The sequence below is a fragment of the Zeugodacus cucurbitae genome, chromosome 2, assembly GCF_028554725.1.
Source record: "Zeugodacus cucurbitae isolate PBARC_wt_2022May chromosome 2, idZeuCucr1.2, whole genome shotgun sequence".
Classification (NCBI taxonomy): domain Eukaryota; kingdom Metazoa; phylum Arthropoda; class Insecta; order Diptera; family Tephritidae; genus Zeugodacus; species Zeugodacus cucurbitae.
In genome coordinates this window covers 12757968-12785366 of record NC_071667.1, presented here as the reverse complement: position 1 = coordinate 12785366, position 27399 = coordinate 12757968, and the positions used below count along the sequence as shown (strand labels likewise).

General features: G+C 33.7%; 1 protein-coding gene across 1 annotated transcript in view; it reads right to left on the bottom strand.

Annotated features, from left to right (window-relative positions):
- Positions 1–27399, bottom strand: part of LOC105219085 (uncharacterized) — a 128103-nt gene that overhangs the window by 76267 nt on the left and 24437 nt on the right. Inside the window, exons 2-3 of the mRNA XM_054232932.1 lie at positions 588–711; positions 79–202 (exon numbers count right to left, since the gene is read on the bottom strand). Of these exons, the coding sequence (XP_054088907.1) occupies positions 79–202; positions 588–711 (248 nt within the window). The remainder of the gene's footprint in view (positions 1–78; positions 203–587; positions 712–27399) is intronic.

The window sequence follows — 27399 nt, the reverse complement described above, 5'->3', positions numbered from 1 at the left end:
TAAAACAGTTGCATTTATAAATTGAATTTTCCTTCATAGCTCCAATAAAAAAACATCAAAACAAAAATTTACACACACCTTCACAGTACTTATAATCAATTCAGCTGGGTCTTTATGCGTGCGAAATACGGCACGATCTTCAAGCACGTCCTCATCCCGCCAGTGGGATGGTGTTCCCGCATGCGCGCCACGTGTGTCATAGCTGTAAAAAAAAGAATTAATATATTAAAATATATAAATTTACTCGAAAGAATTAAAGCAAATAAAAATAATTTATTTAGGTACAGCTAAAGTTGAAACAGTAAAATATGTATCTTGCCGTTTAAGTACGACTATCCAACCTGTTATCAATACAGATCTATTCAAGAGGACATGCGAAACACATCACGAAATTCCTATGGAACCATTTGGTCGCAGTGCCAAACTAATGAATAGTCAGACATTTTGTTTTGCTCGGAAAAAGTTTCTTTTTTCGCAACTCTTCACTTTTAATAACACACTTTCATTGTTAATGAAAGTGCCACTCGGTATGTGGTTTAAAAATACAAAATAAAATAAAATAGTGAAATAAAAATTAATTTACTCACCTATAAATTGGTAGATTATTCTTATACCAAACGACCAGTAAAACTTTATCGTCTGACAAACTGGAACCGACATCACACTTAATTTGCGCCGAAGTGTTGACCAACACACGTAGGATTTCGCCATCTGAAAACAAAAGGGGGAAACGGTAAGCGAAAGTTAATATTCATGTACGTTTATATATATTTTTGAAGACAGTGGAAGCTTTTAATAACGCTTATATGGGCATATTAAGTTGACAAGTTTTAAGCGTCTATCGATATATCGATCAATAATCATGTTTAAATAAGTTTAATAAATTTTAATGAAGTCGAAAATTCTCTTAAATTGATTGTAAATATGTGCACATTTATAAATATATATTTGTATGGATACACTCGCCCTTTTGGCAGCTACAATCGGCTTTTGTTCGCTTTTTAGCGCATTATACTCGTATTCAACTCAAGTGAAAATTGTAACATGATTTATTAACCCCTTGACGTATTTTCACGTGTCCGACTCGTGGAACAATTTTTGTGTCTAATATGATTATGACGAGTCTGACTCGTGATTCAATTTTTGTGCCTAATATGGTAGGCACGAGTCTGACTCGTGGTGTGTAGAAGTGTACATTTTTTTAAAAGAGAATTGAAATTTTCTCGTTATTTCCGTGCACAATATCTAATCTAAAATAAATAGTTTTATTATATGCATTCACATTTCGTTTCGTTTTGCGACTGTTCATAAGCACCAAAACTGGATTGTTTAGTGCTAGTTGTGTGCGAACAGTTGGTAGCGAATTTCGTTGCGCTAATTGATACGTCAAGGGGTTAAACTATCGCAAGTTCTCAGTTTCAGCCATATATACTGTATATGTATATACAGTTTTTTGTTTTCACAGAGGGATGGCTATAAAATGATCTATCAAAATAAGCAATTGTATGTGACAACTATGTTCAATAAGTTTTGGTTTCCTCCATATTGACCTAAAAATACGAAATTTAAATGTTCCTATTACATCTCTTCAAAATCAGTTTGTTCCATATATATAGATAAGACATTGTACTAATTTGACTAAGCTGTCACTCGTAAATACTTCAGAATGCAGAACCTGTTTTACGTTCTTTAGACTGTTCTTTGTAAAGTGTCTCCGAGAACGTTGTTTCAACTTTTCTTATCACAGAAGTATACGAATAATCTCCTTTACAGAGGTCTTTCACAAAGTTAATTTGTTAGCTGATTCATTCTAGTTACGGAACAGCAGTAATTCATTGCCCTTCTCAGTTAGACGATAGATGACGGTGTTTTGCTTCTTACAGCGAAGAGAATGTAATACCTTGTATACAAATAAAAGCTGAAATCTTAGATCTTGTAAAGAGTTCAACTCTAAAAATGTTCTACTCACCTTCAATATGTATTTTCTTTCCCCTTTAGCCTACTTTTCCTTCACACATTTATTATCATTTAATTCCATTAATTATTTGTATTAAAAATAAATTTTCCCCCAACACTTTTTCCGCTCCCACGGTTTTATTCATTTTATTATTTTTACGCCACTTATACGCTTAAGGTACCCATCTCCCCAACGTCTCACCACCTCCTTTACCAGCAAGACCCCAGACTGCTTGTCTGTCTATCTGTCATTCAATTAAGCCACCAAGATAGGCAGTCAAGCGGGCAATTTTCGTGCTGCCATTTGAGTGGCATAATGTCAGTGGCATCGCCGGCGCATCAACGCTAATGCACGGCAAATATAGGCGGCAGAGTGAGAGGCAAAATTTAACTTAGCGTATAATAAATACGAGTGGCTACCTTCAAATTGCCGCATGAAAGAGTAAAGAAAATTATCGCATGGCATAAAAAGTGTATGGAATAGAACAGAACAACACGAATATAATTAATCAGCTTTAACTGTCAAAATGAGCAAATAAATGGTTTGACGGCGAAAGTAATGGCAAAAACAAAAAAAAATAAAAAATAAATATAAGTAAACGAGAAAATTTTGCCGTGTGGACTAGACGACGCAGAAGGCAGCAGTAGTAGCCTGCCACTTCATTGCTCGTCTCTTCGCCTATCTGATTTTCTCTGTTGCTTACTTTCAGTCGTTGTTGAGTAGTTAAGTAGCGCATTTAATACCGAGTCAAGGCAAAACTTTTACCCCGCTAACACCCATATTCACACGCTTCTTCACCTCTCACCGGCATAGTAAACGTGCATGGCCGAATAAACTCAATTATTATATTAGACAGCTAAGCAAAGTATTCAAGCGCTCAAGCGCGCCTGAAGATAGGCTATATTCTGGTAAATGCGCGCAAAATTGCTGTAGCCGTGAAGTGGCGAGCGCGTCAGTCGCTTAGTCGTCACTTTCAGTCAGCTCGTTATTGGGCATTTAAAGGGTTCGAGTGTGTGTTTCGCAGGTGATTGGTATTAATTTGCTTGACATTTACTTAATTTTTGAAAACTTTTATGAAATGTTAAAAGTTTTTGTGTACCTAGCAGTCAAGTTGTTTGGAAATATTTTCGTTATGCACGCCATTTCATTTATATGAATGTTTAGACGTTTGCAAAACTTTTGGCGAGCATTAGAAGAGTGACAAAACTTAAGTAGTTATTAAAGGAAAGTTAAGTTGTTAGTAGGTTAGGTATGCTGCTGTAAGTTGTGTAATATTTGAATTTAATATTAGGAAAAAGGGCTTGATCGAAATTCGAGGTATCTGATGCTCTTAACGACTGCGGGTCTTCTATAAAATGGAACAATAAGCTCTTGGAGCCCTACGACTTGATTTTAACTTTTCAAACTCAAAAAGGATCCCATGACTGGCCCCGACTTATTGAAAAGGAGTTTTTCAGGGTGAAGTGGATCGAGTTATCAATGTATTTATATGAGCTTATTACTATAATATTAATTTTATTAATATTGTTTTATTCAATTTTTTTCATTTATTTAACAAAACAAATAGTTACAATTTTCCTACAGGCTACACACAATCAATGAAAATTATTCACTGATAAATATCCAATGGAGAAAACGAGTAAATATTCGTGTGCATACTAAAGTGCTATGCTTGCCACAAGCACGCTGCATTGTACCAATGTTGCAAGTACCAGTCGTGCTGTTGCCATTGTTCTGCATTCAACTGACAGGCAACGATGCCACAGCACAGCTATTTGGATAAGCTACAACACAGATTTGCTGAGGCGCGCAAACCGAAATTCTGCCAACATTTTGTGAGCCAGCGCTATTTGCCTTTATGTATTCGAGTGCAAAGCCGCTGCACAGGTGAGTTGCATTTCGCAAACAGCATCTTTTATTGACACAACGCTCTCCCGCTGCCCTCTCGCCGCCACCGACAGTTAACTGCTATTGTTTCTGGTGGCAATAAAACAACGCAGAATTTATTTATCGTCAGCAAAAGCGTTGCATGGCAAAGGTGCAATGCTTGCCAAGCGAACAACACCAAAGCCAAAGTTGAGTGTATCAACCAAGCACATATGGTGAACAGAGCAAATACTGCTTTTTTTGTTTTGTTGTACGGTGCATCCATTCATTTTACTACAGCCATTGCTAATGTCAATGCCAGAGTGTTGTGTGCCGCCATTGATGTTGCATTGGCTTTCCCAAGTGCTGCTTTACTCACGTGTTGCTTATACACACAGGCATACATACCGGTCCTTGCATCGTGTATGTACGGTGCTGATTGCTCCACGCCTAACCGTCATAAATCAGTGTTAAGTGCAGAGCAAACTCAGCTTAGTTTTAATGAAAAAATCACTTTGCCTGACATCAAGTTGTGATTCTAAATTGATTTCGTAATTAATCTGCTTACTTGAAGGTGTGAGTGGACTATAGTGTATGCAACAGAATTAGTATCAGTTTAGAAATTTATTTATAGCCCACTAATGGCGTCATTTCAAAAGAGGTAATCCCATCATATGGTTTAATAAGCAACATACACAGCAAGTGTATTTTTATCGAAGGTGTACACAAAGCTCGCAAGCATTACAGGAGCTTTCAAATCACAACACAAAGATGCATAGCAGATTCCTTCTGCCTTTGATGAGAAAGTGTATTCTTATCAAAGGTGTACACAAAGCTCGCAAGCATTACAGGAGCTTTCAAATTATAACACCAAGATGCATATTAAAAGCATTTTCCTTCTGTCTTTGATGTTAATAGCAACATTGCATTCAGTGTGAGAAGTGTATGCTGCAATAAGATAGTATGATAACACAATGTTCTTTGAAGAACTCAGTTGTACCACAGACTTGCTGAGCTCAGCTAAAATAATTAGTTTAAGGGGAATCATCAGTGAGAACTGAGTTATGATTTATTTGGTAGGTCTTCATTTTCATTACACTTATTAATACAGATCTCAACCATGATTTAGGTGCAGGAGAATTTTATTACTATTACATAACTCACTCATTACAAGCCCATCTCCCTTTTCAGTTGATGGTTGCAGCAAATAAAAGAAGAATTGGCTTTTTATACTCTCGCAACAAAGTTGCTAGAGAGTATTATAGTTTTGTTCACATAACGGTTGTTTGTAACACCCAAAACTAAACGAGTTAGATATAGGGTTATATATACCAAAGTGATCAGGGTGACGAGTAGATTTGAAATCCAGATGTCTGTCCGTCCGTCCGTCCGTCTGTGCAAGCTGTAACTTGAGTAAAAATTAAGATATCTTGATGAAACTTGGCACACTTATTCCTCAGCACCATAGCAAGGTTGCTTTCGAAAATGAGCAAAATCGGACCACTGTCACGCCCACAAAATGGCGAAAACCGAAAACACATAAAGTGTCATAACTAAGTCATAAATAGAGCTATGGAAATAAAATTTGATATGAAGGATCGCACTATGAAGGGGCTTATTTGGATGTAATTTTTTTGGGGCGGTGGGCATGGCCCCGCCCCCAAATAGATTTTTTGTACATACCTCGGAAACCAAGAGAGCTATATAAACCAAACTTTCTGCAGTCGTGTTTTTCAGCTACTTCTTAATACAGTCCAAAAATGAAAGAAATCGGGTAATAACCACGCCCACCTCCCATACAAAGGTTAGGTTGAAAATTACTAAAAGTGGGTTAACTCACTAACGAAAAACGTTAGAAACACTAAATTTCACATAAGAAATGGCAGATTGAATCTACACTCAGCCTTTTTTACAAAATGGAAAATGGGCGTGGCGTCGCCCACTTATGGGTCAAAAACCATATCTCAGTAAATACTGGACCGATTTCAATGAAACTTGGTTTGTAATAGTTTCCTTACATCCCAATGATATGTTGTGAAAATAGGCAAAATCGCTTCACAACCACGCCTACTTCCTATATACCAGAACTTTGAATTCCATCTGAATCGTTTACATTACAATATATACATATGTAAAGTAAGCACTAGTGAAGATATCGGTGCAGAACTTTGCATAAATTCTGCATTTATAGTGTGGCGGCCTGTGGACCTTTCGGTCCATAGGTTTTCAAGACCCCATATATCGAACATGAGGACATCGGTGCTTCTAACCTAATATTAGGGTTTCCAACTTTCAATGGACTTAATACAATATATATGACGAATATGTGGGTCAAATTGTGTATTATATAATATAACCTAACCTATATAATATAAATAAAGTTAAATAAATAAATTGCGAGAGTATAAAATGTTCGGTTACACCCGAACTTGGCCCTTCCTTACATGTTTTATTTTATTTTATTTTTTATTTTATTTTATTTTATGTTATTATATTTTATTATATTATATTTTATTTTATTTTATTTTATTTTATTTTATTTTATTTTATTTTATTTTATTTTATTTTATTTTATTTTATTTTATTTAAAAACTGCCATGTATTGCCTCACACTTCTCTTTCTTTTAAAACAATGCCACAACAAAGTGTATTCTGCTCACGTTTTATTAAATTTCTCATATGCATTTCAATTCTACAAAATCAAAGCAATATTTGTTAATTGACTATGGTTAACTGGGTTTGTGTCTATGTTTGTATATAATTTCACATATTTGCTTTTGTTGTCCTACGAAAGTTTTACGGTTTGTGGTCTGTCCGAAAATTCATTTTGTGCCACAACTCCTAGCAATATGCTACACCAAATTGACTAAGTGAGCACAGTCCTCTAGAGACATCTTATAGTTACATGAAAATATATCAAATAGTTAAAACGAATGCACACATAAATATATTACAAATCCCTTAGTGCATTATTGTAGGTGAGAAAATTGAAATTAATGTTGAAGTAAATGCGTTGTAATTATATTTTTAATGTGCAACAAAGAACGTGACATGAGTGTCAACAACAGCAAATAAAAGGAAGAGATGAAGCAACATAGTAGGTGCTGGAGATGTTGCCAACAAAAAGAAATTCTTGCAATGAGTTGACAATTAAAAACCGACATGACAATGGTTGAAAAAGTTACACCACTAACAACCCTATATACATATGTATATATATTACGCGTGGCAGCACGTGTGCACAAGATAAGGGAAACTCGGCTGCGCTAAAAGGTTCATATACATGTATATATTTGTAGGTGGTAGTTTGGAGACTTCCGGTTGTCATAGGTATGTTGCTGCTGCGGTTTGTTTACAACTTACGGCCATATATATTACACTGTGTGTGTGTGGAAGTGTGGAATTGTGGTTTAGCGTACAATTGTATATCTCAACTTTTTCACATGACACGCTCTTACCATCTTCGTGTCGCGCAACTGCTTGTCGGTTTTTGCTGATCGCTGTATCTTTATGTTGCCTTGGTTTTTGTGTGTGTGTGTGTAACTATACACGTGTATGCGCTGTGTATGTGCATGGCAAAGTTGTGGTAATTAGATTAATTAGCCAGATGTTGAATGCTTGTCGTTTACGTACACTTTTGCTTGCACATCTCTTACATAACTACATACATATAAATATACATATATTGTATACATGACAGCCAAAAATAACCCCTGAATTTTCTTTTATGAGTGAGCGTTTGTAGGTAGTTGGTAATAAAACTGTAAATGAAATGTAATTGAATTAGTTTTGATGGTTTTGCATTTAATATACCATGACATTTTATCAAATGTATACAGGGTTAGTGCCGTCTCTATATGGCTGATAAATATTTGTGAAAGCTTTGTAACCCTATATGTAAATGGTTACTGCCACTGTAACTGTTGTGCAAGTGTTAACTTTCACAGCGCTGATTTAGTTTATATTATTAAATTATGAATTTATACTATGACATATTCTAAATTTTGTTTACATTTTTGCCATATGCATAAATTTATAATTTAAGTTATTATTAATATTTAATTAAAATGTTGCTGAAAGCTCGGTTCTGTCGGTAACGTAACAATTTTACCAATTAGCAAATTTAGGCTTGTACAAGCGTTCTATGGAACCCTAGATTAACTTAAGTGACTTATTATTGAGGTCCAAATGTATATATGTATTGTGGAAGTTTTGCATTCATTACCCACACCCTGCTAAATTTTATCTAAGATAACCCGTTAATTTAATTTATCTTAAGATATCTCTCATATTAAACCATATCTACGGTACAAAGCCCACCGGATGATTAAAAAGCCGAATAGCCTTTTCACAAAGCCAAATTAATTGATCAATTAAAATGTTGATTGTTAAACCAGTTTTTGCCTTTCACACTGCCGGCTACATTTTCGTTTTTGCTTTTTATAAGAAGTTAGTAAGTTTCAAAAGCTGATTGCTATTCGTTGTGTGGTGTGTTGTTCACGCAGACAAACAACGTATATATAATTACAAATACGGTCTTTGTCGCAGAGTTGCATTTCATTTTCAAGTTTATTAAAATTAAATGAAAAATTAATTAATGTAGATTTTTATTTTGTATGGTATATCGATCTTATTCAGCGTTTTAATCGAGCAGAGGCCGGTTAATTGATCAATTGGCTCCTTTATGAAAAGACTATTAGGTATAGGGAAGCAATTAACCAATTAACAATTTTTGACACAGAGACACGGTATTAAAAATATTCCCCCTGAATTTATATAAGCTGTATTACAATATATTAATTAGTTCTGAATGTATATATGTTAAATGAACTGTGCAAGAGTATTATAAAATATTTCATTCCCACTGACATTCGCTCAGATAAATATTTAATTAAAAATACTGCATACTTGTTTTTTTTTTAGTATGATCTAAAAATTTCACTTCAAATGAATATTACTTATAAACATACAGACATTTACTTCGAACCGGAGAGTAGCCTTATAATCTAACACTGAAGTCCCTTAATTGGTTTGAACTTTATTGAGAATTAACTTCGACTTTATTAATTTAATGTTTTAAATTTCTGAATTAATATTAGCTTATCTACCTACATATATATCAAATATTGTGTAAGCTTAGGTCAAGATTCTTTGAAAAATGTCCAAAAAAACAGGATATTATAAAGTATTCAAGACGTTGTGACAAATGAACCGGTCTCAGAAGATCGTTTTTCAAATCGGGCGTCAATGATCAAGGAAATTCTTTTGACTTTGTTTAAAAAATTTGTATGGACTATTTACTACTAACATTTTCTCATTAAGAAGAAGCCAGCTTTACTGTTGCATAGAAACATGTCAAATCCCTTTTTAAACAAGTAAGGAAGGGCTAAGTTCGGGTGTAACCGAACATTTTATACTCTCGAAATTTATTTATTTAACTTTATTTATATTATATAATACACAATTTGACCCACATATTCGCCATTCAATGTATATGGTATAAAGTCCATTGAAAGTTGGAAACCATAATATTAGGTTAGAAGCACCGAGGTCCTCGTGTTCGATATATGGGGTCTTAAAACCCTATAGTCCGATTTCGGCGATTTTAACATAGTATTTGTGCAAAGTTCTGCACCGATATCTTCACTAGTACTTACTTTATATATTGTAAAGTAAACGATTCAGATTGTCTTCAAAGTTCTGGTATGTAGGAAGTAGGCGTGGTTGTGAACCGATTTGACCTATTTTCACAACATATCATTGGGATGTAAGGAAACTATTACGAACCAAGTTTCATTGAAATCGGTCGAGTAGTCCCTGAGATATGGTTTTTGACCCATAAGTGGGGGACGCCACGCCCATTTTCCATTTTGTAAAAAAATCTGAGTGTAGCTTCCATCTGCATTCCTTATGTGAAATTTAGTGTTTCTGATGTTTTTGGTTAATGAGTTAACCCACTTTTAGTAATTTTCAACCTAACTTTTGTATGGGAGGTGGGCGTGTTTATGATCCGATTTCTTTCATTTTTGGACTGCATTAGGAAGTGGCTCTATTGGTTTGCGAGATATATACAAAAAACCGATTTGGGGGCGGGGCCACGCCCACTTCCCCAAAAAAATTACATCCAAATGTGCCCCTTCATATTACGATCCTTCATACAAAATTTTATTTCCACAGCTTTATTTATGGCTTAGTTATGGCACTTTATGTGTTTTCGGTTTTCGCCATTTTGTGGGCGTGGCAGTGGTCCGATCATTTTCGAAAGCAACCTTCCTACGGTGCCAAGAAATAAGTGTGCCAAGTTTCATCAAGATATCTTAATTTTTACTCAAGTTACAGCTTGCACAGACGGACGGACGGACAGACAGACATTCGGATTTGAACTCCACTCTACACCCTGATCACTTTGATATATATAACCCTATATCTAACTCGTTTAGTTTTGGGTGTTACAAACAACCGTTATGTGAACAAAACTATAATACTCTCTTTAGCAACATTTGTTGCGAGAGTATAAAAAAAAGCTGACAACCAAAGCAAATCAGTCAGGTGCGAAAAAATGTTTACTATTAAATATACGTAACATATACATTTAAAAATGGCTGCAAGTATGTGTTTAAAATGCTGAGTAAAAGGAAATTGTGTTTGTAAACAAATCTCTCACATACAGTCAGTGATAGCTGGATACCCATACAAACAATTTCCATTTAAAATCTGCGCGCGGCTGCAAGGTCGATTATTTATTATAGTCAATAAGTTTTTGTTTTTTTTTTTATATACGCAGCTGGTTCGTACAACACTTTGGTAAGCTTAAAATAGGATATATTTTGGATGCAAATGCATTCATACAGATTTGACACCTCCGTCAGATGAAATTGTTTTCATTCATGAATATTTGAAATTGCGTGAACGAAGTGGAAATTTCAAACAAATAGTGAATAGCGTTGATAGCAACAAATTTTCGACAATACACGACTATATATGGATGTGTGTGTACGGACCATTGCGTGGGCGTTTTGTGAGTTTCGCCTTGTTCACTGTACTGTAGCTTTGGTATTAAAGCGCACACAACAACTATTTGACCATTGTATTCCTTATATAAACATGCGTATATACATTTGTATATGTATGTGTTTGTTATTATTCAGTCAGCCATTACGTGGCAAACTCATTGTGTGCTGTCATGTTACGCGTTAAACTTGTTGTCACACATTTATTTATTTAAATTTATTTGTATGTGTGTATGCGTGTCGTTGTTATTATTACAACGATGACGTTGCGTATTAAATACACGTACTACGAATATAACAGAGTGGAACTTTTTATATTGTTAAATAGAGGTTGATATTTCTTGTGTGCCACGTGGTAAAAACTATTTATATAGGTCAGTTATTTTTGTAGTTAAAACTAATAATTTCGTTGAACTATTTTCAATAAAGTGAAAATGAAGTTGGGATTTTTTCATCTAGTGTGGCCTTTATACGTCATTTGCGAAGGGCGTCAGTACGCAAGCATAAATGAAATCGAAAATTACTTTATGTGTGTGTGTGTGTGCACTTTAAAGTGTTGCTGCTTTTTATAAACTGTTCAATCGATCGTAATAAATAATTGCGCAGATATTAGATTGATACTGAGAGTTTTTTTTTTAACTTTTTCACTTAAATATGCACCATAAGAGGGTAGTTCACTATATGTAGACTCCTCGAATAGATCAGAAACTGAAAAAGCACTCTAGAATATTGTGCTATACAAAGTTTTGAGTGATAATTCGAGTAATAGTTTTGGATCTTTTATTCTCACTAAAAACATTAAACACATTTTTCTCAAAGCGGTCGGTGATTTTTATACTCTCTTCAACAAAAGTTGCTAAGTTAGTTCACATAACGGTTGTTTGTAAGTCATAAAACAAAACGAGTTAGATATAGGGTTATATATATCAAAATGATCAGGATAATTAAATAAATTGATCAATTTAAATCTAAATCGATAAACCCATTTTTGCCGTTTATACTGCGATTTACGATCATACTGTTATACAGTTGCGTTTCTATTTTTAGCAGCGACATCTACCGTCGAGTATCGTGTTGTTCACGCAGACAAAGAACGTATATATATTTACATATACGGTCTTTGTCGCAGAGTTATATTTCATTTTCAAGTCGATTAAAATTCAATTAAAAATTAATGCAGATTTTTATTTTGTATGGTAAATCGATCTTACTTAGCGTTTTAATCGAGCAGAGGCCGGTTAATTGATCAAACGACACATTTTGTATTACAGCGATATTGGTGAAAAATTATTAAATCGACTATATGTAGACTACTCTCTCTCTCTCTACTCTCTATACTCTCGCAACAAAAGTTACTAAGAGAGTATTATAGTTTTGTTCATATAACGGTTGTTTGTAAGTCATAAAACTACACGAGTTAGATATAGGGTTATATATATCAAAATGATCAGGATGACGAGACGAGTTGAAATCCGGATGTCTGTCTGTCCGTCCGTCCACCCGTCCGTCTGTCCGTGCAACGGATAACTTAAGTAAAAGTTGAGATATCTTAACGAAACTTGGAACACGTACCTTGGCACCCTGAGGAGGTTACTTTCGAAAATGGGCAAAATCGGACCATTGCCACGCCTACAAAATGGCGAAAACCAAAAACCTATAAAGTGTTATAACTAAGCCATAAATGAAGTTATAAAAGTAGAATTTGGAATAAAGGATCGCACTATATTTGGAAGTGATTTGTTTGGGGAAGTGGGCGTGGCCCAGCCCCCAAATCGGTTATTTGTATATATCTCGCAAACCAATAAAGCTATATAAACCAAACTTTTTGCAGTCGGTTCTCCTACGTACTCCACCACACACCATGAAAATAGTTAAAATCGGATAATAACCTCGCCCACCTCCCATAGAAAGGTTAGGTTAAAAATTACTAAAAGTGGGTTAACTCACTAATGAAAAAAGTCAGAAACACTAAATTTCACAGAAATATTAGCAGCAGAAAGCTGCACTGAGATTTTTTTACAAAATTGAAAATGGGCGTGGCATCGCCCACTTATGGGTCAAAAACCATATCTCAAGAACTACTAACTACTAACGGATTTCAATGAAATTCGGTATATAATATTTTACTGACACCCTGATGACACGTGTGAAAAATGGACGAAATCGGTTCACAACCACGACAACTTCCCATGTAACTCATTTTTGAATTTCATCTTGTTCCTTCACTTTATAATATATACATAAGGAACCAATGAAGATAGCGAAATAAAACTTTACACAAATACTGTATATAATCTGTGGTATCACTTGTGAAAAAAATTGTCGAAATCAGACTATAACTTTTCAATGTCCCGGATATCGAATATGAAGAACTCAGTACCCCATGGTAATTTTTCACCGAAAATTTCGGTAAATCTATCATTTATCTTAATATAATTCAGAGGAAATATTTTTCTTCTAATAGTGTGTCTCTGTACCAGAATAGGTTAAAATCGGGTCATAACTTCCCTTATATATGAATATATGAGAATACCTAATTATAGGATTTTCAAAAATACGATGAGCTTAATAAATTATAAATCGGTTAATATGTGAAATATATTTATGCCGAATATATGGGTCAAATTGTGTGTTTTCTAATAAAAATATAGCAATAAATTGCGAGAGTATAAAATGTTCGGTTGCACCCGAACTTAGCCTTTCCTTACTTGTTCAACTTCGGTTTTCCAGATTTCTCAAGAACTACATTTGGCAAAATTTTAATTATCATTATTTTTTCTTCGTTCAAATTCTTGTTTGTAGTCTTAATTAAACATATTCCAGGTGATTCCTGCTATGAGTTATGATGTCAAAACAGACGCATCTTTTTCTAGAGAACTCACCAGAAATGACGAAATGGCATTTAATATTTTCCATTAGGAATCAGTTACTATATGTGTACCAAAGAGTAATTTTTTTTTACTAAAAAAATATAGAAAATTAAATCCATATAAGCCCATAATGATTACGAATATATTCAAATTCATCACTATGTTATGAAGATTGTTTTCAAAAAATATTCTTTAAAACAAAGTCTTTAATTTGCTCTTATTATAGACAATGTATTATTCTCATTTTGATTAATAAAAATGAAAATTTATAATTGATATTTTTCGTTAAACGAATGATTTAAATTTTAGCAATCTAAATTTAAGTATTAAAAAAGTCAATTCACTACAGTTGACAGTACAGTCACTCCTCTTCACAGATTATAACAAGCTTTCTTTTAAAGAAATCCCTACCTCTAAAGAATCTGCCGGCAATTTGTTTCACCTGCTATTTTAAAACCTTCGATAAACTGAATTTGTTTTTCAACTTTCTCCATTACAATCAGCACCCGTCTAGACCACTGCCAGTTGGTCGCTTGACTTATAACATAAAACAAAAAACACAGAGACATCAAGTCCGTATATATTGAAAACAATTGTAAGAGTACACACACAGAAAACGACAGCTCTTCATCTCGGCCACCTGCACTTGCAAATCGATGGCGCATTTTCAACTTCAAATCAACAACGGCATTCAATATTTCCTTATAAATTTTTCATAAAATACTCAACCGACGACGAGGATATTAAGTATTAGAGGGATTAGGGCGACGTGTTAAGGCCAGGGCGGAGTTGTTTAACTTTGTGGGCCAAAGAGAAATTTGCCAAAGCACGTAAAGCTTTGTAAACACAAAATGAAGTGAAGAAGTGAATTGAAGTGATGTGCCAGTGGTAGGAGAACATAATCTCAAAGCTGGCGGAAAATGTGCGAACGAAATGAAAATAAGTACTCCCCAGAGAGCGCACAGCTCGAGTATGCCGGCTAGACAACAACGTGTAACGTGCAATTTGTAAGTGATAAGCATGGTAAAATAGCAACAAAAATATTATACATAAAAACTTTGTAACAAAAAAAGGCAGCGCTTACGGACTTACTTATTTACTTATTTGCCCAAAGGCTATGAAAATGACCAGCCCAGGGGACTAGCAGACCAACCTATATAATATGTATACATGTTCCGTATATCATAGAATTTATATAACTCGCATAGCTAAGGCCTCGAAGCCGGCAAGATTAAAGTACGAGTAAGTTAGTACGTTCAATTTGTAAGCCTAGCTATATGTTTGGACATCAAAGGAACTTCTGGGAATCATTTATACACTGACAAACAAATCAATACTCAGGCGGCGAAGACATCCAACGAGTATGTGTGTATGTATATAATAAGATTGAAGCTCCACACTGAACGACAGCTACCCGAGTGATTACACACATACCATACGCCTACTGTCATATGAATTTATCAACCCTCTTCTTTTCTATTTTATTTGCTGAGAAACAGACCACATATAAAGGGTTGTATATTTGGAGTAGAAAATTCTAATGAAAATTTTTTGACACTTTTTGAAAAAAATTCCGCGAAATTTTTGAAAAGTCTCTATGAGTAGTCAACAACTTGAAACTTGAAAAACTAACCAAAGAAATTGAAAAACATTATTCTAAGGTTCTAATTAAACAATTTCTAATGTTTGGTATAAGTGTGGTCTATTTCTAACTGGTTCATTATCAGTTCCAAAATACTGTATACTCTAAATACTCTACTAGTGCAAATACTTAAATACATATGTATATACAATCCTTCACACATTTGCCGAATCCCCTGTACAACCTTCAGTCTATTTGACCATAACACGAAGCCCGTACAACCTACAGCATCACTGCTTGGGTTATTTTTGTTTGCCCATCATTGCTTTCAAACAATTTAAGTCTGGAGGATTTTCGTTAAGTCCCACTCCTGTCACTTTAGTTTTGCCGTGATATTTATTTGTACGAGAATATATATGTTTTCGCAAGTCTATCATTTTCCAATCTACAATCCGTTGTTTAGGAAATTATATGTATATATTCGTTTGCGCGTGTTTGTATGGCGGAAGTGTACATAAATTTTGAGGAAATGATTCTATTTAATGGTAGATTTAACATGTGTCCACATATTTTATCGATTTATTTTGATGCGGTTGAGCTGGCGGATTAGTTGTGCTACTAGATGGTCGCTTCCAAAATTGATAAATCACAACAAAAACGGCACAGAAATAAATAAAAGTTAATTAAAAATAGATTGAATGTGTGATTATTTTTAGTATGACAGTGATAAAAAAGACAGAAAAGACACAGAGATAACAAAATGTATAGCCGGAGTGTTCTTCTATAGTAAATTGTATTGGGTGACATGTGTAGCCAATAAGTTGATTTATGAAAGTTTATTTAACTCAAACTGAGATTTATTACTAGCAGGTACTTTTTTAACGCTCTGTTTGATGTATTATATTAGTTTATGTAATATAAGAAAGGTTAATCTATATATATAAAAGAAAGTCGTGTTAGTTCAAGTCTTTATAACTGAAGAACGTCTGAAGCGATTTGGGTTAATTTTGGTTTTGAGGTAGCTTAGCACTGGGGGCAGGACTTAGGATACTTTTTATTCCATACCAGTGACGAGACTATTCACGTTCTGTGGTATAAAAAACGCAATTGACATTCCATATAAAATACAAATTTATTGTTCAAAACATCTGAGTAGGCTTTCTTTTCATAAAATTGAAAATAAAACTGAAAACCGAAAAAATTATTAATCACTAGCAGACCCGGCCACACGTTTTTGTGGCTATGGTATACATTAAATTAGTAAATTTTTCATTGCAGAGAAAAAATGCTTACGCAAAAAGACGAAAACGTTAAAGCCGATAAATTTCAAAATGATTGATAGACATTATTGTAGATCTGTATTAAGCGTAAATCATCATAATTTGTAAAATTTTGATTTTTTTAATCGTATATTGAAGAAAGTAACAAATGACCAAATTTCTTGGCTTTGGTAAGAAGATAATCAATTTCTTCACAGCCAGTCTTGTTCTATTGCAAAGTCGAGGTTGATTTATGTTGCTCAGTATGATGACAACTCACACTACTTTTAATTGCGAGTGAGTGGGGATAGTCCAGCAATTTTAAATAGTCTGTAGGATAATTGAATACGTCATCCTGACACGATGAATAAGCTTTTCCTTCGAGTCAATGATGTTATTTGTTAATTGGCAATTCTATTAGATGATTTTAGGCACACAAATTAGATGATTTTAGGCATGCGATTATCCAGGAATAATTGGAAGAGTCTGGCGTAAAGCACCTGCCAACAGAATCATGACTCCACTAAAAAAGTTTTAGTTGTTGCGTAAATCTTTTGAAGTCCTGTGCAGTGCCTCCAGCGACTTCCTGAATATCTGGAAAATCTTCGCTATAGCGTATACTTTTGGCGATTTTGCAGACAGGTGTTCTGTCGATTTGCAATTTAGGAGTTATTTCAAGGCCGAATGTGCCGTTGGTTTGCCTACTAACAGATGCCAAGTTACAATTAAACACTGACAAAAATATTTGAACAAAGCAACAATGATAACCTTCAAAATATTATTATTTTTAAATTTCTTTTTTTCATATTTTTCTTGTCAACTCGAATAAAATTCTGTTATTAGTATCTTCCTCGCAATTTTTCCATATTTAATTACTTTCTAATCTTTTCCTGACCTTCCATGAATATTTCACCGTCAGCCGTTCTCGACTTTTTGCGAGACTCACGAATAAAACCATTCATTTTTATATCTATAGATTAGAAATTGTTTGTATGAGACTTTAGAAAAGTGTGGATTTTAGACTTTTTCAGGACATTTTGTAATTTTTCTCTCCGTAAGAACCATCCTCCTACTTCAAGGAATATTGTAAAAAAAGAATTAGCGAAATCAGTTTAGCTGTTCTCGAGTTATGCGCTTAGCAACACATTTTGCGATTCATTTTTATATTATAGATAACATCAATTTGATAAAAAAAAAACAAACAAAAATAATAATGTTGTATATCATGATGAAAATAAAAATATGCACAAATGACAACAAACTTAATGTTGTCTGTGATTGATTATACAAAATTGGGTAAGTAAATAGATTTTTCACTCTTTTGGGTGTTAATGTTTTTCTCGAAATATTATATTCAGAAAACCATTCAAAAAGATTTATACATGTAGTAGCAGATATACCAATACCATTTTGTATGCCTTGGAACCGTGTTTTTAATTACCTTATTCAGTTGTATATATGGAAATGCTGATCTCTTTACTTCACGTAATGGATTTTAAATATGTACGATTGAAGAAAACAGTCCTAAAGAATTTGTGAGAACGTGTTTAAAGACACCAAATAAAACAGTTGTAGTAGATAATCGGTCCAAGTCATCCTAAATGTAATCAATCAACATTTTATATCCATTGACCGAACATTCCTTGCCCTCTAATTGTAGCGAAAGCATAATCTTTAGACCAACTTCTGAAAGACCAATCAGTTTGTAGATGTCTGATAATTTATTATAAAAGTTTCATACTAATTTACGACAATAAAATTAAATGTTTGAGTCTGTCTTACCATCGCAGAATTTACGACTAAAGATTGGCTCCATGCTTCGAAACTTAAACCAACTAAAACTGGCTAACTGTACGCGTTTAGTGGTACAAAAAAAATTATGAACAATGTGATCTATGCCATGATACTCAAAGGAAATTTCGAAGGTGACGAAGTTTTCATTCCGCGGATTCCGGTGATACCAACCGATTTGCCGTTTGAGTTTAAACAACTTCAATTTCCGATTTGTCTTGCATTATCTATGGCCGGACCGTTAACAAATGAGAAGGCTACTCCTTGAAAGTATGTGGTCTGAATTTATAAAATTCATGTTTTTCCAATGGTCAATTATGTGTATGTGGCATGTTCACGGGACAGAAAACCTTCTGCGTTATTTGCGTTATTATAAAATGAAAAAGATCTGAGTATAAGTTACAAGGTGCTTCACTAACCATGCAACCCATGCACCAAAATACATAGCTAATAAAGGATCGTCAAAATACTTGATTTTTTTATTATCCTAATTAATGTATGAAAATGGACTCAATAAAATCAAAAATCTGCCTCTAAGGCGGAAGAAACTTCTCCGCTGGGCCAGCTAGTGATTAATAAAAGAAAGATTTATATTAATTAAGATTTTGGAAACTCTTCATTAGATTAGGAAGGAGGTATATCTGAGTTTAATTATATTCCGTTTATTAAGTTCAGTTAATTTTTTTGCGCTGAAGCTTTTAAAAGCTCAGAAGCTTGTGACAGCTCCAAATATTGTGAAAGTTTCAACGCTTTTGAAAGCTCAAAAGCATGTGAAAGCTCAAAAGCTTGTGATAGCTCAAAAGCTTGTGATAGCTCAAAAACTTGTGAAAGCTCAAAAGCTTTTGAAAACTTAACATCTTCCGAGAGCTCAAAAGTTTAAGAGCCTGCCACCAGTTCTACTGCCTCAATAATTACCGTCATAAGCGAATTAAAGTTAGATGTACAATACAATAATTTTAAGACTATTCTTAACTTCAATTAACAGTACAATGCGCAAAAATTGACTTGAAAGCGATGCAATCGTTTATATTTATTGTTAGCGATTATATAACCGCTCGTATTTATTATTATTTTGCCAAACCATTTAAAAGTTACATATAACGGATATTATTCAATTTAAAGCTGTTAAAATTAATAACGGTAGTGAGTACTTCTTTGTGTCATACACAAATTTACATACAACAGTATTAATAAGTGGAACAAAAAACAACTGTCTGCCGCACTTTCGCCGTGCAACTGTCTATTCAGGTTTTTATTTTAGCTGATATCATAAAAGCCAATGCACTCGCTGCCACATTTTAATCGAGTGGTGGGAAAAAAATTGCTCGCAAAAAAATTAAAGGAATCCGTTCGCATTGAAATGAAGCACAGCTGGCGACTAGTCACTTGCAAAAGCTGCACGCCGAAAAATATTAAACAACTTTTTTGCAGAAATACAAACACATATATTATATAAATGCAAAAATGTACCTATATATGCGTGTATGTAGGCTGCACCTTTTCAAGAGCTAACCGAAAAACTTCAACTACAAACACACAGCGCGCAAGCAATGGCGCTGCTGCAAAATATGTCGAGCAATTGGCTAAGTACACACCATGCATGTATGGGTGTATTGTATGTATGTATGTGAGTGTGGCAGTAAACAAGTGTGTTAATGTGAATGAATGCAAGTGAAAGAGTGCAGCTTTATGCGCCCTCCTCTCATCCGGCTACCGCGTGGCTGACATACTTTTTTCGGTGCATTTGGTGAATATAATTTTACACACCCTTTCAAGAGAACACTATATGCAACACACTGACACATTTATGCATTTTATATACAAATATACTGGTTTATATGTACTTGTAAGTGTATAATTTGTGTTTTTATGTGCCACTACTTTTGGTGAACACTCATTTATTTGCCTGTGTATATATGTATATGTATTGCTGTGCACTTGCCGTGGTTTTTAGTAACGCTGTTGCCACTCCTGTTCCTTAGTTTTTAGTTTCGAAAACTGCTGCTAATGGAGCCATTATGAAAATTTTCGCTTCAACTGTGCCACACTTCACATAGTTGGCAGACTACTCATTCACTAATACATGCTTATATAGGTGCGCATAAATAACATCCTAGTATAATAGTGACTACACATAGTGTTTATATGTATGTATTATGTACAAGCACAGCTTACCTACTTGTATATCACAGGTGGGTGTTAAGTAATAAATGTTGGCTGCCATTTAAGTGCAGCTAAACACATTTGCCACAGCTAATTGCAGATTTCAAACTAATTTGTTTTTGCTCTTCCGCCTCACAGTTGGTTGGTTGTTTTTTTATATCAAGAAAGTGTGAGAAAAATGCATTGTAATTAAAGTTTGTTTTAATTTAATTCAGTAATGACTAATACATTTAAGCTTTGGTGAGTTTATGAACTGTTACATAATGGGCTTTCATCACTCTGAAAGAGGTACTTGGAAAAATGTAAGCTGTACAATTTTACCAATATTATGATGTTAGAATAATCTGAATTTTTATAGACATAAAAGACCTGCCTTCTTAGATAAGTAAGGCTTTTTCTATATCATTAGACCTTGAACAATATTATATTGTGGAAGAACTACAGTTACTCAACATAGAGATGGAGAAATATTGTCATAAACTTCTTGAAACTGACAAAGCAATATTAAATTATTAATATATATATATATATAAAGCTTCAGTATCACTTCAGGAGAAACCGATAGTAAATAAAAAATATAATTTAAATATTGACAGCAGCAACATCTAAAGAGTCCAAAACTTTACGCTGGGCGCAGTTATTTCGGAGTGCAAAATACTTTTAAATTTAAAACAATAACTCAATTATAGTATTTCTTTTTTAAAGCAATTAGCCAATCTCGTATATCAAACATCATGTTTATAAAACATCTCGTCGAGTTTAATTAAATTCAGCTTATTAAGCGCAGTTATGTTTTTATTGCAGCGGCGCTCTGAAGCTTACGAAATCTCATAATATTGTGAAAGTTTAAATGCTTAGAAAGCTCTAAAGGCTTTTGAAAGCTCCAAAAGCATGTGATCTTGTGAAAGCCTAAAAACCGCTGAAAATGTGGCGAAAACTTAAGAGCTTGCCACCAGGTCTACTATATAAGTTATGAGGGAGTTATTGAGTTCAATAAGTTGAACTTCCTTTGAGATTGTGCTATTTCCAGCAAATACTGTTTAAAATCCTCAATTATATTTTCAGGTATTAATAGCTGATTTTGAACTTCTTCGAAGGCTCACTCCTCCTATCTACTCAATCTTGTCATGTATAAAAAATCAATTTAACAATAAAGCACCTAGAAAATAGTAATGAGAAAATTATTCCACATTGACACTTGTAATAAATTTAATCAGCATTTTTCAGTCGTTGCGATTATTTTTTTCTTGCTCCTCCTTATTACACTGCTTCAAATTATATTGCATACTATTTTCACATAGCAGTCATAGGTACACACCCTCCTTGTGCCATAAATGCATGTAAATCTCCCACTTCAATAAAATTATAAATTATTTATTAATACTGGCATTAATAACATTTCATGTGTATCAATTTGCTGCATTGAACTATTGAACCTTTGCCGGCCAGGTAGTTATACAACCCCATTATATTTTTCGAATAATGCTACATGCATTTGATAAGATAACTACACGTTGCAAATTCGAGTGGGAGTGAGTGGGTGTGTGTGTATGCAGACATGTAAGCCGTTTATATTCGTAAACACAGAATACTACAAAAGTATTTGTATGTGGTTGCCCCAAGAATATATTGACTTTTTCATTTGTCACTGAATATATACGGTTGCAACATGCGAATGTGGCAATGCAAATTACCACAAATGTGAATAAAAAGTAAAGCAAAAAAAAAATTGAAGTATGAAAAAAGGGAATAACACGAAAAGCTATTAGTCGAACAAATAAAATACACAGGAACATGTGTATATACATATGTGTATAAATTCTATGAATATGCATATTATCGACTCATTGGCGGAGGTGAATGTTATATAGTGGGGTTGTTTTACTATTAAAAAAAAATATTGATGAAATTTTGAACACGTGTTCGAGATACATTTACTCGTGCTTGAACGAAGATTTTTTTTTTCAATTTCAATTTTTTCTTCGTTCAAGCACGCGATTATGGTCTTACCTAAAACACTTATTTTTGTTTTTTTCATTTTGGATGAACCTGTCAGGAGTTATGTTAACAACGCGGAAGCACAATAGAGGAGTTTTACTTTTTTTTTTGAAAATTTCAGAAATTATTCTTTAAATATGTATCTATGTATAAGACAAAAAAAAGTTTGAATTAAATAAATCATTTTTTTACATGAAAAAAAAATATTGAAAATAGGCAATTTTTACGCGAAAAAACCCATGTAACCCTTTAATGCAACTTAGTTTGATTCGTTAGTATTATTTGACGGATAGTTTTATTTACTTCACATTCTACAAAATGGTTTCATTTTGACAGTATTGATCTTAAGACAGTTAATGGAACTATCGAAGACCCAGACAAACTTTCTTTTATTAGCTAAAAATCTGTCAAATTTCAGCTGTTACTGAAAGAAATTTGTTAATCATTAATATTTATCTCTATCTCATTAAAGGCAATGCTTTGATCCCCAGTAAAATCCAATATACCGATACGAACTGGAAAATTTAAAATAATTTGAAGAATAACCTCACAATCAAATAAATATTTGTAATTAAACCCTGAATAAAATCCTAAACAGATACTGTCTCTCATCGCTCGTAATACAGTTTATTTGAAAGATATGTAAAAACTTATGTTTTAATCAGTGTCTGAGAAAATATTATTTAGATGAAATTTTAGTATTGAAAACATTTTGTATTGCTTTTTTTAATGAGCTTTAATACTAATTATAATGTCTCTGAGCTTAGGTCAATTCAATTTGAATTAATAGAAAGCAAAGGCGAAGGGAATTTATCGGATAGTCACACAAATTCAAGTATGCAATAGTTTAAGCCATAGGAAAGCATTTGTGAGCCTTGTAGGCTATCTGCTGTCTACAAAGCACAAGAAATTATACGAAATCCGGTATTGATATTAATTGTGAACCTACGAAAACATATACCTACTAAGCCTCTGCCTATGCATAGTGTTAATGCTTTTAGGCTTTAAACACGCATGTGTAATGTAACAAAGTTGTTGTGCAATTATTGAACAATAAATAAACACACAATTGCATGTGTTGGTACATACGAGTATGTGTACTTTGCACTTGTCGCTTTTAGCATTAATGTTTGTGTAAATTTATGATACCAGCCAGACACTTATGAGCGACATTAATTATTCATTGATTGTAGCAATTAGTTGCCGACACGCAGCAGCCCGCCATAACAAAAATGGAAACATATTTGTACAGACACATGTTGGCAATAGGCTTTTTAACTTTTTTCCTCCACATGCACACATGTTTATTCATTTGCCTTTATACATATGTAGGCTATATGTAAGTATGAATGCCGGTACATAAGTGGAGTGTATGTCTACATTGCCACTTGTCGCAGTGAACATTGTACGAGTATGCCACTCGTAATCAATATGAGTATATATGTATATAAAGTCTAGTTAATTGCACTTGCGACTAGTACTCGGCTTAGCTAACTGTGTATGTGTGCGTACGTGCACCTCAATTGTACAAGAAATTCATGAATATGCAACATGTTATTAAGTAATTACAATGGGTTTAAATTAGTTACAGCATGAGTTTTGCATTACCGTACAGCTCCCCATCAATGGCATACACAGATAGATACATATACCATATATTTCTAGGAATTTCTACATATGCAATTAACTCTCATGCCTATTTACATACGTACTTATAGTTTCCATTTTGCAAATATCTACATACTTCACATACGCAATTAGAATGTACCGTTAGCTCAGCCAATACTCTTGTAATATGCAACAATTTTGTACATAATTGCTTATTGCTTCTCGAAGTATTCTCTAAAGTGTTGCACTCTTCAAATATACAACAATATTGCCAGTTAATATAATTTTCTATAAACCTGTTACTCACAAGTGCCAACGAGAGCAAGTTCTAGATGTGAGCGTTGTATTGTATTGAAGCGCATTCAATATAAATATATATAAATACATATTTACCTCTTTAGTTCATTTATGTCAACATGCTAGATGTGTATACACAAACCAAGTGAAAATATTTTGCGCTTTATTTCCTAATAACTCACCTGAAAAGATAGAGAAAGAGGGAAATTCGATTTTTTACATTATATTTCAAACATAAAAATGTGTTTTAATTATATTTTAAAATTTGAATATAATAAATTTTCAGTTTATACATTAAACTTTAATTTGATATTAATAAGTAGTTGTTTCATTGATTTCCTTACAGGGAGGGCACGTGAGGTCAACCTAAGCCGACAGCAGGATGCATCTTAATGGAACCCTAATTTCTCAGATTCAGATTCCTTTGCTTTAGCAGCTCATTGAAAATGAGATCCTTCCAACAATGTGGAGTCAATGCCGACGAAATTTCTTATTACTAGAATGAATGCGGCTAAAAGTAGTGCTCTAAACCTTTATGATACTCAGCTTATACAATTTTCAAAACATTCCAAACTACTTCGTCTTTAATGCTTCAACACAAGAGAATATATAAATTTACAGTAAAAACCTGGAGAGATATATTTATATATAAATATAAACTCAGACTATACTATATGCTATATCCAAACCTTTAAAATCACTTGTCCTAAAAATATCCAATACCCTATACTGTCCCACCACTTTATTTGAATGAACTTTAGGTGACCTAATGTAACAAGAGAATAGAGTTGATTACTCACCATAGTCATGTGATTTGACTTATATTAACTGTGGTACAGTACATTACCGTTTTCAGCTATGAACAAGCTATTATAAACCAACATTACAAGCAGCAAAAAAATAAAAAGTCTATAAAGCGCAATCGAATATAATGAAGTTACCCATTTCTAGTCACTTTTACCTGTAATATGAGTAACAAAAGTAATATTCACAACTAATCTACCAAGTAATTTAGGTCAACAGGGAAAATAAGAAGTAAAAACTATCGCGTATTACACAAGCAAACAATATGCTAAGTACTTTACGATGAAATGTCAAAACTCAATAGTTGCCACCAAATAAAAATTTTCCAGCAATTGATCTAAATGGGCAAATCGAAAGTTCACGCCTCAGCTCAATAAACAAAAGCATTCAATTGCCCGACAACAAACGAAGAACAAAGAGTTTACACAAACACTCAAACACACCCACATGGGTACACCGCACACAGTAGTGGTTTTATGCCTGATTGCGTATGTATGGCTTGTTGTTGCACTTTATTGCTGATTTTGTTGTAATAAACACGGTAATAAGCATAAGTAAACAACAATGTGAAACAACAATGACAAAGCCGCACAATGAAGAGTCGATGGCACAATAAAGTCAAATGTTTAGTATAACCCATGCTAGAACAAAGGTAATGGGCATAGGACAAAGTTGGTTGACAACAATTAGGTAATAATAAATAGTGAATAAACAGCTTAGTTGTTGCTATGAAGGTATTCATGTGAGTGAGTGTGTAAGTAAAAGTTATATAAGACTAAATTGTAATAGAAATATGAAAAGACTTGTACACACAATTTTTATAGCGCTGGATTTTGAAGAATATTCTTGCAAGATCACATATATTAATTATCAGAGATATAAAACTATATCGTAAACTATTAACATACTATACTATTGTGCATTCATTTCGAATATGAGAAAAAAAGGTGGAGTTATTTAAAAATATTTTATGATATAAAAAATATAGAGATAAATATATCATGAGATAAAATATTATTACAATAAAATATGATGAATAAGACGGTTATAATAAAAATAACTCACAATAAAATATAAACTAAGGCAAATTGTACCCTCCTTGTTCTATTTCGCACAACTATGGCAGAAAACCTAAATGCGATGTTCTTAAGTAAGTGTAAGAGTTACTACAAGAAATTCGATCCGCCAATTTCCGCGTTATCTTTAGTTAGCTTTATTCCAAAAATGTTTTTATCTGAACTCACAGCAAACTAAAACCTTTTTCCACTCAATTCTCGTGGTTCTCTTATATCTCCCAAGTTGTTGAGTAGCCAGATAAATCGCAATAACATCTAATCGCAAGCACGCAAAATGGCGGCACTATAACAGCATGTAACAAATGTCACAAACAAGTTTGAAAAAAGTTAAAGCACAAGTTGAATGCTCGAAGATGAGCAGCACAATTGCTTTGGTCTGTGTGTGTGCCTACCGCAGCGCAACAAAAAACCAAAACACAAATAATCACAGCGACCGAATTTAATGTCTGCAATTTTTCAACACCGCAAATGTCGTCGTTGATGGCGTCTCCAGGCAACAGATAGCCGCGAAGAAAGAAATAGGTGCTGAGCAATGGCAAGACACTTTATCATAGCCTACATTTAGGCGCACGAACAAAACACATATAACTCCTGCTGCTGGTTTTTGTATATCGGATGGAACATTAAATTTTAATGAAGACACAAAGCTTAGCGTGGCGCGAATACTAAAACATACTCGTATTTCGATTTTTACTATTTAATACACTGTGCAAAATGAGGCGAAAGGGGTTTGAGTTTTAAAATAACCAGGCATGTTATCCAGGAAAAATTAAAAGTCAGTGCATAATTTTACGAAAATTGTTCTGGCAGACAAACTTCGCACTGTCAACTTTACCGAACTAAGTTAAAGCTTTTAAGCTTTGATGTTTTGCTTTACAGTTTATTAGTGAGATGAGTAATGAGTAGAGCTAGCCTTTTCACACAGCCAAATTAATTGATCAATTAAAACTTTGATTGAGAAACCAGTTTTTGCCCTTCACACTGCAACTGATTGCTATTTTTTATTAATTTCCAGCGGCGACATCGTGTAGCGTGAACAACAACTGGCAGATAAGTAACGTATATATAATTACAAATACGGTCTTTGTCGTAGAATTGCATTTCATTTTTGAGTCAAT